Genomic DNA, 12,960 nt, shown 5'->3' on the forward strand with positions numbered 1-12,960 from the left:
TTGTAATTTTATGCCCATATTTCATAATCACAAGGTTATTTCTCCATGCTTAGACTGGCAGAAATATAACTACCCCCCAAAAAATGACATTTTATTTTGAATACCACATATTTGATGTGTCATGGGTACAACTCAAAATTTGATTTTTTTTTTTTTTTTTTTACAAAAACAATCTGAGAAAATCTATGAAAATATCTTTCACTTCATCCTTTGAGATTTGTTTTTGTCTCTCTGAGTCAACAACACAAAATGATTGTATTTTAATATAAAATACTGGTGTTATAGTGTATGACACTATTTTGTTACCCTGAATGACACATATCACTACGGCCCACAAATATTGATTAAATGTGATTCCTTCAGCAATAACAATAATGATCATATTAACTATTATTAGTAGCAGCAATAGTATTTTTCTTTTAGCTATTTTTTTAAAGATATAAAACTGTAAAAAAACAGGATAAGATGTTTAAAATGTGCAGGCTAGCTGAACTTAGATCGCTTCCATACTAGAGAGAGAGAGAGAAATTACCCATACGCCACACACATAAAGAACATGGGTTTTACTATGCAACATAGTTTAACTGGCACATGAGATACAATTTAAATTAGCATTGAACATTTCAAACAAAGCATTCATTGAAAAACATTCCGTAAACATTGTGCAAAAAACTGTAGTTTTGCTTAAAATCATCACGAAACAGTGGAGATCAGGCATTTGAAAGAAAATACTTAAAAAATTATCCCACCAACATCAAAACAAAACATTTCTGTATTCTGAACATCAGAATATTAACCAAATCCATTGTRTGAACATCAAATGGAACTCATCAACGTTCTCAAACTGAACTCATCATTCAATAACATCTTTAAAACATGGATTTATTTTTAGTTCGCTTGTGTATGTCATTTTCTTGTGTAGGCCTATGTAGTATTCTGTAGCCTAACTGGTGTATAACTTGGAATTTGGACTAATAAAGCTCTGTAAACRTTTCCCAGTCAGAGTTTTGAATTCCTTCGTTTTGTAGTAAACGGCTCTGGTTCGGAGATTACTGCTTGGACATCCGACTTGAAGTAGTATGTGATGTCCTTAACTTGGGGCCACGCAATTAATTATTTCTTTCAGCTGCTTATTGCATGCAACTGATTTCCATCTCCTCTCCCACAACCTTCAAAACTTGGCCAACAAATGGCTGGTAATCGTAATTGACTATTACGAACTTTCCGTTTTAAATCCTCTGGTGGTTTCACCATTGTGGACAAGCTGTCTTCTGTTTCTGCATTTTGCTTCTGAAAGTCCACCTCTGTTGGAGCATTGCACTCACAGGAGATACCTGCTCGGGAGCAGAAGCAGGACACCTCCCGATGGTGGATCTTTCCAGGTTCCTTTGRGATGATCTGGTGGATTRTTAAGGTTCCTTTGGCAGCTGGCAACTCATTTGGAACTGCTTTATCAAATCGGTTAATCTCATCCTCAGCAATCCAGAAGTACTTTACACGTGACTGCGTTTTCTCCAGCATGGTGTAGAGCTCCTTTGGGCTCTGGAGGTCACCAACGTTTCACGGAACCACCAAACCCAACGGGTGCACCTTTTCCGTGGGACTTTTCAGAAAAATTACACATGACCTTTTTGAAACCCATGAGAAATGGCACCGTGCTCAGTAGGTAGAAATTATTTGCATTTCTATATTGCGTGACGGGGCCTTCACTCATGCAGTGTCGTGTGGTCAGGGATGTTTTTTTCCCTTCTTATTATCCAAGACTGGCTTCAGATCAGCCCACACGGCACGCTCGTCATGCCGAAGCGACTCTGAAATGGAGACATAGGATTGGCATTCCTGTGATGTGTACACAACCCTTGTGTGTACAGTTGCCTGTTTACGGCCGGCCTCCAAAATGAAAAGCCTGAACCTCTGTATGCAGCTCACACACTTCATTTTCATAAAAGTCCATGTGGATTACAACCTCGTGTTCTTTAAGTGTGTCTTTTAAGTTTCGGCACTGCTCAACTTGATGCAGCCAGTTAAACTGCAGCTACACAAAATAGCTACATAAAATGCCCATCAAACTACTTCAATTCAAACTTGTACAGTCTCAATTTTTCATAAAGTTCCCCAAATGTGAAGCAGCTATTAACGAATATAATTCAAAATAAAAAAAAATATCCATAAATGTGTGTAATATTATATTAACTAATATAATCCATCAGTTATACCTTAACTGCAGTTCAATAAAACATTGACTACAGTGTAATAGTGCAACTTAATGTTAAGTGTTATCCACCCAGCTTTATATCCTATTATATCCTATTCTGTTGCTGACAGTAGCATGAAACCATGAAAACAATACCTTGCTTTTCCTTCTGGCTAGTCTTTCCTCCCTAGCAACTGGATCTGCGTTTAATATTTTGTCTGTGCCGTGCAGCCCTCTCCTTATTGGACAACGGCATCTACAGTATAAAGATCATGTGCCTTGAAATACGTTAAGATGCCATAAAATAGTTTGAAATGCTAATATTCAGTATTCATACAACAAGTAATTATGAATTGCATGATTAAATGTTGTAAACTAGTGAAAACATGGGATTACAAACTACTGTCATTCAGCATAACGGGTGACATTGTGGTATAACATGAAACTTTTGTTGTGCTGAAGGACAAAAGTGTGATACTGAAGAATGGATTTCACACATAAACATATTTAACAGGAAGTTCCTTGGCCACCTATATAAAGTAATGACCTATAAAGATTATCCTTTTCATATTTAATATAGGTTTTTATAAAATAATAACATTAAAAGTATGTTTTCTGTGTTGTTCTGAAGGACATGTGGATGTTAKTAGAGGGTGGAAAGGTGAAATCATCAAATATTTCAGAGAGATTTACTCACTTCATCACTTTGATAGAGGGTCTTCAATGGGTATTATTTGTGATGTCACATGATAACCATCATGTGATATGCTTCAAAATGGCGTTTTACCTTTGCTATATTGAATGACATTGATGAAGCGCAGAAGTCCGGGCAAAAGCTATTCAAGTTTTTAAATATTTTTTTAGATGCAGTATGTCGCCTATAATTCTATGTGTTTTTGCAAACACTAACACAATTATGCCATGGGTGTTCATTTATATTTTTAGGATGAATTTCTACATTTAAAAAACACTTTTGTCATTAGAATTTTAACCCGGACTGTTACACTGAAGGACATTTTGACACTTTAGGGCTCAATAACTCCCTTAATGTAATAMTTTGCAACACAAACATTTCTGGCTCAAAAGAAGGGTAAGTGTTGAGTGATTTAACATTATATTTCTACATATTTATCTTTTTTATGTTAAACGAATGACCTTCGGACACCAAATGTACACGTCTCGTCTTTGACCCTGATACTACAGCACCGTGTTACAGGTAAGTGTCTAGAAAGGGTAGAACTGTGCCCTCTGAGACTCAAATCATCAGGCTGATGGCATTAGTTATTCTCTCAGATTAGTTAGTGAAGAAAACACTGTTCTAGACCGGCTGATGAATTCTTCCTGTCCTACCTTACCGGGACGCTGATAAATTACTGAAGCTACTGGCTAAATTACAGTCATGCTATTGGAACCTTATGTAGTCAATCCCTTTGTCATGAAAAGGGGGAGCAGATGGTACAAAGCATGACACAGGATAAATCATCTCACACTATGAACACTAGACTGGAAAATGAGGGTTTGACGAACATATACATCATTTATATAGCAGCAAATTCGGGAGGTAGCCCAGCCTAGGAATTTAACCCAGGACCAGCAATTGTCAACCAGGGACTGCTTTTACAGTTTTTCCCAAAATTGCACTTTCTCCATGACACTCTTCATTTATTTTGACAACAGACATGTACTTAACCTTACTATGCTCCAGCAACTCACCAATGCTTCAAGTCTCCAAGACATGTCTCCGTACTATGGGGGACCAAGCCTTCTGCTCCCGTGCCCTTCGCCTATGGAATGCTCTCCCTGAACATCTGAGAGCTGCTCCATCGATCAGAACTTTTAAAATTTGCCTTACAACATATTTATACAGATTGTCTTTCTTATAGTCCTACTCTAAGTCCTTTTAGCACATCTATTCTACTACTGTACTTCTATTTCCTGTCTTGATGCTAAACGTTTTTATACTGAACAACAATATATACGRAACATGCTACAATTTCAAAGATTTGACTGAGATACAGTTCATATAAGGAAATCAGTTCATTGAAATAAATTCATTAGACCCTAATCTATGGATTTCACATGACTTCCCAGTCATTGTTGGTCACAGATACACGCCCCTACCTTTTTATTTAAGGTATCAGAAAAACAGTATCTGATGTGACTGATGTGACCAGCATTTGCCRCATGCAGCGTGACACATCTCCTTCGCATAGAGTTGATCAGGCTGTTGATTGTGGCCTGTGGAATGTTGTCCCACTCCTCTTCAATGGCTGTGCAAATTTGCTGGATATTGACGGGAACTGGAACACGCAGTCGTAAACATCGATTCAGAGCATTCCAAACATTCTCAATGGGTGACATGTCTGATGAGTATGCAGGCCATGGAAGAACTGGGACATTTTCAGCTTCCAGGAATTGTATACAGATCCTTGCGACATGGGTGCCGTGCATTATCATGCTGAAACATGAGGTGATGGCAGCGGATGAGTGGCACGACAATGGGTCTCAGGATCTCGTCACAGTATTTCTGTGCATTCAAAATGCCATTGATAAAATGCTATTGTGTTCACTGTCCTTAGCTTATGCCTGCCCATACCATAACCCCACCGCCATCATGGGACACTCTGTTTACAATGTTGACATCAGCAAACCACTCGCCCACACGACGCCATACACGCTGTCTGCCATCTGCCTGGTACAGTTGAAAATGGGATTGATCTGTGAAGAGCACACTTTTCCAGTGTGCCAGTGGCCATAAACGGTGAGAATTTGCCCACTAAAGTTGATTACGACGCCAAACTGCAGTCAGGTCAAGACCCTGGTGAGGACGACGAGCACGCTGATGAGCTTCCCTGAGACGGTTTCTGATAGAAATTATTTGGTTGWGCAAAACCAGTTTCATCAGCTTTCTGGGTGGCTGGTCTCAGATGATCCCGCAGGTGAAGAAGCCGGATGTGGATGTCTTGGGCTGGCGTGGTTATACATGGTCTGCGATTGCGAGACCGGTTGGACATACTGCCAATTTCTTGTGTTGTGTGACCTGTTATTGTCCCCAGCACAAGGTGCACCTTTGCAATGGTCATCCTGTTTAATCAGCTTCTTGATATGCCACACCTGCCAGGTGGATGGATTATCTTGGCAAAGGAGAAATGTTCACTAACAGGGATGTAAACAAATTTGTGCACAACATCTGGGAGAAATAAGCTCTTTGTATGTACGGAACATTTCTYGGATCTTTTATTTCAGCTCATTACATGTTGCGTTTATATTTTTGTTCAGTGTATTTTATGTAATTTAAAAAAAATCATTATTTACGTTTTTGTCTATGTAGAGCATTGAGATAACACTGTAATGAAGTGTTATGCAAATGACATGTATTATAATTATTACATTCTGATTGCAACACAAACTCAAGGATGCCATGTTGCAATTCTAGCTGTTGAATACAACCACACCGCTCTGAAAACAAATACACATAATTACATATGAATCACTTTCAAAGTGCCACTTGTCAAGTGGCAGCAGACCAGCCAGGCACTGAAATTCCTACCTTGCAATCAGTTGAAGGACAGCTCCTCAAGCACTGCTCAGTGAGCTGTTGTACCTTCAAGTAGTGATCACTGGTCTAGTAGTGAAATGGAAGCCATGATGGCATAACCAATTGTGGAGATTGTTGTTGTCTGAAAGGGCTGTGATGGTATTTAGGAATGGAGAAGCCTTAGGATGTACATGAACAAAGTAACTAAAGAAGCTACATATTTCTAAGGCGAATCCAATGATGATTTAGCATATACCTGGTTTCTAAGCGTACACGATATGGTTAGCGTATATGCTACTGTAGGCCTATATTTTACAAATGGACATTCTTCAAATTTATATCACTTATTTAACTGTTGATTTAGATGAATAATATATAATAGATATAATATATATGATATAATTATATTTAATATATAATAGATGACACACAGAAATGTAAAAATGCAAGGGTATGTTGTCTGTGTTCTAAATATGAATATGTATACATTGAATGGTTCAAGTAGGTGGTTGAGAGGAGCAGAGTGCAGTATTGAGGAGAGATGAGGCTACACGTTCTCTCGGTTTACATTATCAAGTGCCAAATTGAAGTAAATCTGCCCATTTTCAATTTGATAACACAAGTAGCCCCAGCGAGATCTACTGTACCATTAATAGAGTAATTTTAATCTTAATATATCATACTGTTGGGTTCTGAAAATATGAAATATACTTATTCAGGTCACTGAGGGAGAGAGGGGAATGTATAACATTTACATTCTGCCCGGATATATTATTGCTAGCCATCAGGGATCCCATGGGAGGAGAAGAGACACTCTGGTACAAGTCAACATGACAGCCGTGAGTTGGGGAGGAGTGAGCAAAGGCAGGTCAGATGAGGAAGAACAGATATCACTAAAGTTCTGTCTAGCAAAAAAAGATGCATTGTCTTTTCAGATGTGTAGGAGGAGACTGAGTATAGGAGAAAGGATTAAATATCAGTGCTTGTGTGAATATGTCTTATGCAGCTGTATGACCCAATGGGTGACTAAACTTGGTCTAAGCTTTACTAATTGTCTGTGAAATTTTACAAGGTTCTTTTAGAACCTAACAATACTTTATATTCACGTTGACTTCCGATACTCTTTGCCATGTGGTATTATTTGCTGTTGGGATAAACTATTGCCTGGAAACCCTGTAACCAATTTAGAGCAAACACTTCACATGTGCATGTTGACTTGTCTGCACGCAGCCACACATAGTAATCATTATAGTCAATGTTAAGATGGATTACAGGCCTCCAATTCTAGACCGATGTCTCTGTCAACAAATGTACAGTATACAAGGCTTCCTGCTTCCAGCACCCGAGAACTTTACATTCATTCAAGACATGAGAAAATACAATAATACGGTCCAGAACTAATGAAGAAATAACTCTGCATACTTAATGTGTATACACACTACAATGTTGTGTGGTATTTCTTTCTATCCACGTGACATCAATATAACATGGCCAACTACAGGCGTGTTCTTCATGTGAGTTCCCTTGAGATTCTCTGTGGACAGTAATGGCACAGACCACCCCAAACAGAAGACGTATGTGTGAAATCAATCATTTGAATGGTCATAACATTTAAAAATGGTGTCGTGGAGTCAATCGGAGCTTGGGGCCCGAGAGTGGCATTTCCACTGTTAAGTAAACAGAGGAGTTAGACAGACTCTCAACACAGAGGTGGCACCACAGGTCCCAGAGTGGTGTGGTGAGAAAAAACATTCTGGGGCCCATCGTTTTTCCTGATCTGGTAACCTAAGCAGGTAAAACTACGGACATTGTATGGTATGGCATGACTAATCTATTGTAAAAAGGTTTAAAATGGGCTATGATCGAACCAGAGTTTTTCTTATCAGGTTACATGGATTTTAAAAAACTCCTGGCCTTGGAGAGGATGAAAAACCTGTCAAACTGCAGCAACAGTACTTATATATTTTTTTTTAAGGACTAGGGGGTTTCCTATACAGACACAGAGAAAGCAACATGATTGGACGATAGAACTAACAGAGCTTGCTTTATGCAGATTGGCATAGTGTAGTCCTGACATATGCAACTGTAGGCCTAATAAGAAATTGACTTACGGTCTATGTCAGCTATTGTTTTTATTAATACTTTTAGATTGAAAAAGGTAGGTAGCCTGGTCAGCCCAAGTTTGAATATAAACCAAATTCAAACTTGAGCTGTTTCTTCATCCCGTTGATGCAGAGGTTCCATCTACTTTTATAGCACTCTAATTCTATAGGGTTGGTCTTTACCTCCTTGTTGTTTTTCAGGAGTAATGAGACCTTCTTTTCCAAGTAAGCACTTTTCGTTTTGCTTTCTTTTATCTCAGCAGCATTGAATTCAAACGCCTTAGATGCTTTCGTGATCCTGAGAATGTTCAGTTTGATTTGAGAGTTAATGTCCTCAAGTGTTTTGTCTTGCTTATCGAACCTGTCTTTGAGCATGTTATCTCCAAGTAGTGTTGCATTGGAAGTCTTGTCTACTTTTGGRTAATTTTCAACTCCTTCCCCGGGTTTGCCTTTATCTTTGGGTTGTGGTCTTTAATGGGGGAAACGTGAGAGGAATCCCTGCGTCTGTCTTTTGGTCCTGATGAGGAGGGGATAGCCAGGACATAGTAGTGTAGTGGTCAGATGCTTTTGCTCTGTAGCCTTAGCGTTGTTGCAATGGTTGTTGCTAGCTCCTTTGACACTAGCTTTCAGAGGACCGGATCCTGAGGAAAATGTTGACATTGACATTCTCTTCTAGGACAATAACCAACAGTATAGTGACTAATACGTCTTTTATATTTACAGTATTTTGAATTGAGTGAAATTCAGGTTGTAAATATAAATTGAGAGACTTCGCTAACTAGCTCTTTGAAGTTTGCGTGCTTAGGTCGTCATTTTGACGAAATACCCAATACCGGAGGAAAGTGAAGAGAGCGCCTTGAGCTTTGTGCGTTGTGTCCAGCATGCACGACCTGTGATCTCCGTGAATCTGATTGMTTAAGACACAGCAAAGAGCTTGCAGCAGCACTTCGATGTGAAGGACAGAGAAATTGCGCTCGAGTTGTGAGTTGACAAATAGAAATAAAAAAACAACACTTTGGCCATCTTTTTAACGCTTTGCGACAATATATTTTATTAACCTAAATAAAAATCGCCACATATTTTCCGGCGGCCCTGTCACAACAGCTACACTGTCTACCAGTTGGAATGCAATGGTGTACACGCCATTGCATGGACACACACACACATTGTGGCCACCAGTTGGCTAAACAAAATGTATCATCATCCTTTCAAAATTGCAATCGGTAACATCTTAGATATTTTAGGTAGAATGTAAAAGTGTCAACTTACCTAGAAAAAGGATGGTTTGCTTCTTGGCGGCTTTGACCCTGGCACTCTCGTGTTTTGGCTTATCCTCTACTCCGTTGACCCCTCTTCCTATGGGCCCCATGGTTTTCTGAAGGACCAGGATCATGGCCCGACACATGACCCCCACGCTGACCAGCACCACCATGTACACAATGAACGCCACAAAGATACTGGCCCTGTACATCCCCCACTGGTTTCTCAGGTTGGTGCAGAACGTCAGGTTCTGGACAGGCATGATGGCTCGCTCTGGGACATAGCCCTCCATTCCTGTGACGAACAGCAGCGGGAGGGCAATGAACACGGACGTGACCCAGGCGAGAGCGATGAGACTCCCCGTTGTTCGCTCTCTGCCCAGGACCTTGAAGCGGAACGGGTGGCAAATGGCTATGTAGCGTTCAAAGCTGAGCGTCGCCACGTTCAAGATGGTGGCGTAACTGCAGGCCTCAAACAGAAAGTTGTAGATCTTGCAGGAAGCGTCACCCGAGGCTGAGGTGAAGGGGAACCACGTGGCACTGTAGAGCTCTACAGGCATTCCTATGAGGAGGACCAGAAGGTCGGAACATGCCAGGCTCACCATGTGGTCCGTCACGTACTTTTGCAGGTAGCCATTCTGCCGCAGCACCTGTGTCACCCGAATGGTGATTCCATTACCCACGATGCCTGTGAGCAGGATGAGGCTGTACAGGACAGTGAGGAAGACTTTGATGGCATAGTTGGGCTCCAGCTCCTTCCAGTCTTTCTCCTCGGCTATCTCGGCCTCCCCCTCATTCATGGTTACTTAGTTTCGATTTCCAGATATAGATTTTTTCCTAGCGTATCAGTTCAGCAGGGCAGAGTCTGTAATAGAGCCCAGAGGAAATCCAAACAGSCAGGGAGAGATATATTTTTCAGAGATAAAATAATATATTTCTGACACCCTCATCCAAAACCGTGGTTAACTCTAAAAGTAGATTAACTTAACACAGACCTCTTGGTTGCCCAGATAAACCARATCACAGAAGAATATTAGGATCCCATTAGACATACCAGAAAGTTTCTTCCTCGTTTTAGCTTCTTTGATACACACGACTCAACGTGGCAGGACTACCCATTACTGGCCTGAAGTCTGAGTTTTGTACCATCGGCCGTCCGTACAGTTCTTCATCCAGAAAGTATTGGATTTACTCCTTTGCTTGTGCCATGCTTCAAGCTGCACCCTGACAGCAGGCACTGATTTTCTCCTATCTCCTCTCTCCTACCAGTTAAAAATTAAACTTCAGAGCAAGGGAGAGAGAGAGCACGGCCCTGTTCTGTTATCACTACTCAAGTGCAGTATGAACCCTGGCTCTACTTCAGGGACAAGGGTGATTGTGTGTAGGCGGGACCAAGGGTTACTACACATCTCTTTAGTCATACAGAGGTGTGGCCCTTCCCGAATATTATCAACTTCCATTTGGATGAATATAATACTTGCCAGAACTAAAAAATGTAACTTTGCTACATGGCACATTTATTCAAACACTTTTCTTAGGCTTATTTACACAAATTAAAACTATTTCAGAATATACAAATGACTTTGACACTCTTCCACATGCCTTCTAAGAAAACAGAAGTGGTGAAATAACTTCACTGTGTAGGATGAATGTAAACAAATGGCATACCGGTACATGGAAGTTCAAAAGTTCGAATGGAGGAAGTTGTATTGAAACCAGCCAGACATGACTGAATTAAAGTGCACACATTTTCTATTGAGGCCGTATCAAGTGCATATCACTTGACATTAACAATGAGCTGGCTCCAGACAGGAAGTAAATCAAACAAAAACGAACACTTTGATTTAAGACAGGAAAAGTGACTGTATCCATTCTATGAAAACTTGGCCTGCAATCTGCTCTGATTTCACATAAGCATATTCCACAACAATTTGAGGTGGGTAAAGTTATAAAGCATGTTTTACAAATCTGATTAGAGCACAGACTTGATTGGTTGAGTGCCAATCTCCGTGTCCTCAAAAGCTCTCATGCAGATAAAGCATGATAACTCAGGCCTATCTGCATGACAAAGCGTTGTCAGGCAGGTGCACTCTCAACAGCGAAGCTAGCGAAATCAATTTGGTTTGTTTACAATAATTACCCTACCTCTTCATTTTCATCCCTTTTCTATTTTCCTAATGATCTATCATTATGTTCTGTAATTGCCCTGATTGTAAATGTCTCTGTAAAACTGATATTTGAATGTTGTATGAGACGAGATGCTGACGTGCGTTTGACAAAACAGCTGAACCGAGTGCACGGTGAATCACGAAAGAAATATATCGCTGCAAGTAATGTACAAATAGTACAACGGGCAGAACACAGAGAGACAGGTATGACGTTTCCCAATGTCAGCTTATGAGGATAGGTGAGAGCTGTATCCTCTTATGAGCCTTTCACAATTATGGTCCAATTCCATTACTACAATTCATGCCAGCTGAATTTGGATATGGAATTTGCCCATGTAACTGCAATTATCTTCAATGACTAGACAGATTGGATCCAAACCAGAAATGTATTTGGAAGCCATAACGTTATTGACGTAATTACACTGCTAGCTTCTGTGTTCATCTTTTGTAGCTAGTATAAATATACATTCTATAAACAGGAATGTGGTTTCTATTTAGTGTTGTCATAAACACCAAAGATCATACAATACAAGAGTTGATCTATTGTTTTTCCTCTGTGCCATTTTTTGACTCGTAAGTTGGTCTTAAAAAGTCTCTCAAGTGTTTTTGGCCGGATTTCTTGGACATAAATTGATAATAGCTTATTGTGGGTCAATGCAATGATGTACAGTAGATTACACTGTACATACGATACTAAAAACAACACTCATACTATCACTATTATATTAGTCTTTCAGGATGGAAAACCATTGTACAATTCAATTGTGTAGGCCATAGAGAAGTCTGAAAAAATGTATAAAACTGTTAAGAGATGGTGTTAGGTGGAGATCTGCTCCCCTGATTTGGACTTCCTTACCTCTCAGGCTGAATTAAAAACACTATCTGGCCAAATGAACGACCATGAACATACTGCTATCTTCCAACCTAATCAGGGAGCGGAGCGGAAGAGGATTCACTGAATACAACACAACTTCTGAACTGTAAACCAGAAGTCGTCCTGAGTTTTGAGTTTAGACTTGAGTCTTCTGTAGGTAGTCCTGTGACCAATAACAGAGATACAGAACGAAATTATAAAGTGTGAACCAACYCACACACACAACACAAACCTTAGCTAACAAATCCTAGGTAACCTGAGCCCTACACTACAAATCATGTTTGAGGAGAACTTTGGTCAACTCTTAGTTCAACTCAGGATAACCGGTACCACGAAAGTGGCTCACCTTTAAGCCAGGTACATTTCTATGGCAACAAATCCTTCAGAACGATCCTGAATGAAGTGTCTGAGCCTAGAATTTAGGAAAAATGAAATCAGACTCCCTCCCTCTCGCAAAGATTGCATCATCACCCCCTTCATTTGAGGAAGACGACTGATTAAATATTTTCTTGAATGTTTTTGTGTTAAAAAATAGTAATGTTAAAATACATATCACATTACAAATGTAGTAATGACAGAATACATTTGAAACGTCACACACAGTAAAACTTTTCTATAACTAAATACAATGCATGCATATTGTTCGGAGTGGGAAAAAAGCTGCTTGTGTACTGATAAACACACCAAAGACGACATTAACGATAAGTAATCAAATAAAGACGGCACTTCTAAAAACCTATTTCACATCAAAGCCTGCTGAACTTCCAAAATAACTTTTTGACTTCAGCACAAATTAAAATGTGACACTGACCCCCTATGGATTGA

At 39.8% G+C, this 12,960-nt stretch overlaps 1 protein-coding gene across 1 annotated transcript in view; it reads right to left on the reverse strand.

Moving 5' to 3' along the window:
- Positions 1 to 10,429, reverse strand: part of LOC111973613 (G-protein coupled receptor 39) — a 72,064-nt gene extending 61,635 nt beyond the window's left edge. Inside the window, exons 1-2 of the mRNA XM_024000993.2 lie at positions 10,148 to 10,429; positions 9,104 to 9,958 (exon numbers count right to left, since the gene is read on the reverse strand). Of these exons, the coding sequence (XP_023856761.1) occupies positions 9,104 to 9,893 (790 nt within the window). The 5' untranslated portion in view covers positions 9,894 to 9,958; positions 10,148 to 10,429. The remainder of the gene's footprint in view (positions 1 to 9,103; positions 9,959 to 10,147) is intronic.
- Positions 10,430 to 12,960: the final 2,531 nt, after the last annotated feature.

This window comes from Salvelinus sp. IW2-2015, linkage group LG2 (genome assembly GCF_002910315.2).
Source record: "Salvelinus sp. IW2-2015 linkage group LG2, ASM291031v2, whole genome shotgun sequence".
In the NCBI taxonomy this organism is placed as follows: Eukaryota; Metazoa; Chordata; class Actinopteri; order Salmoniformes; family Salmonidae; genus Salvelinus; species Salvelinus sp. IW2-2015.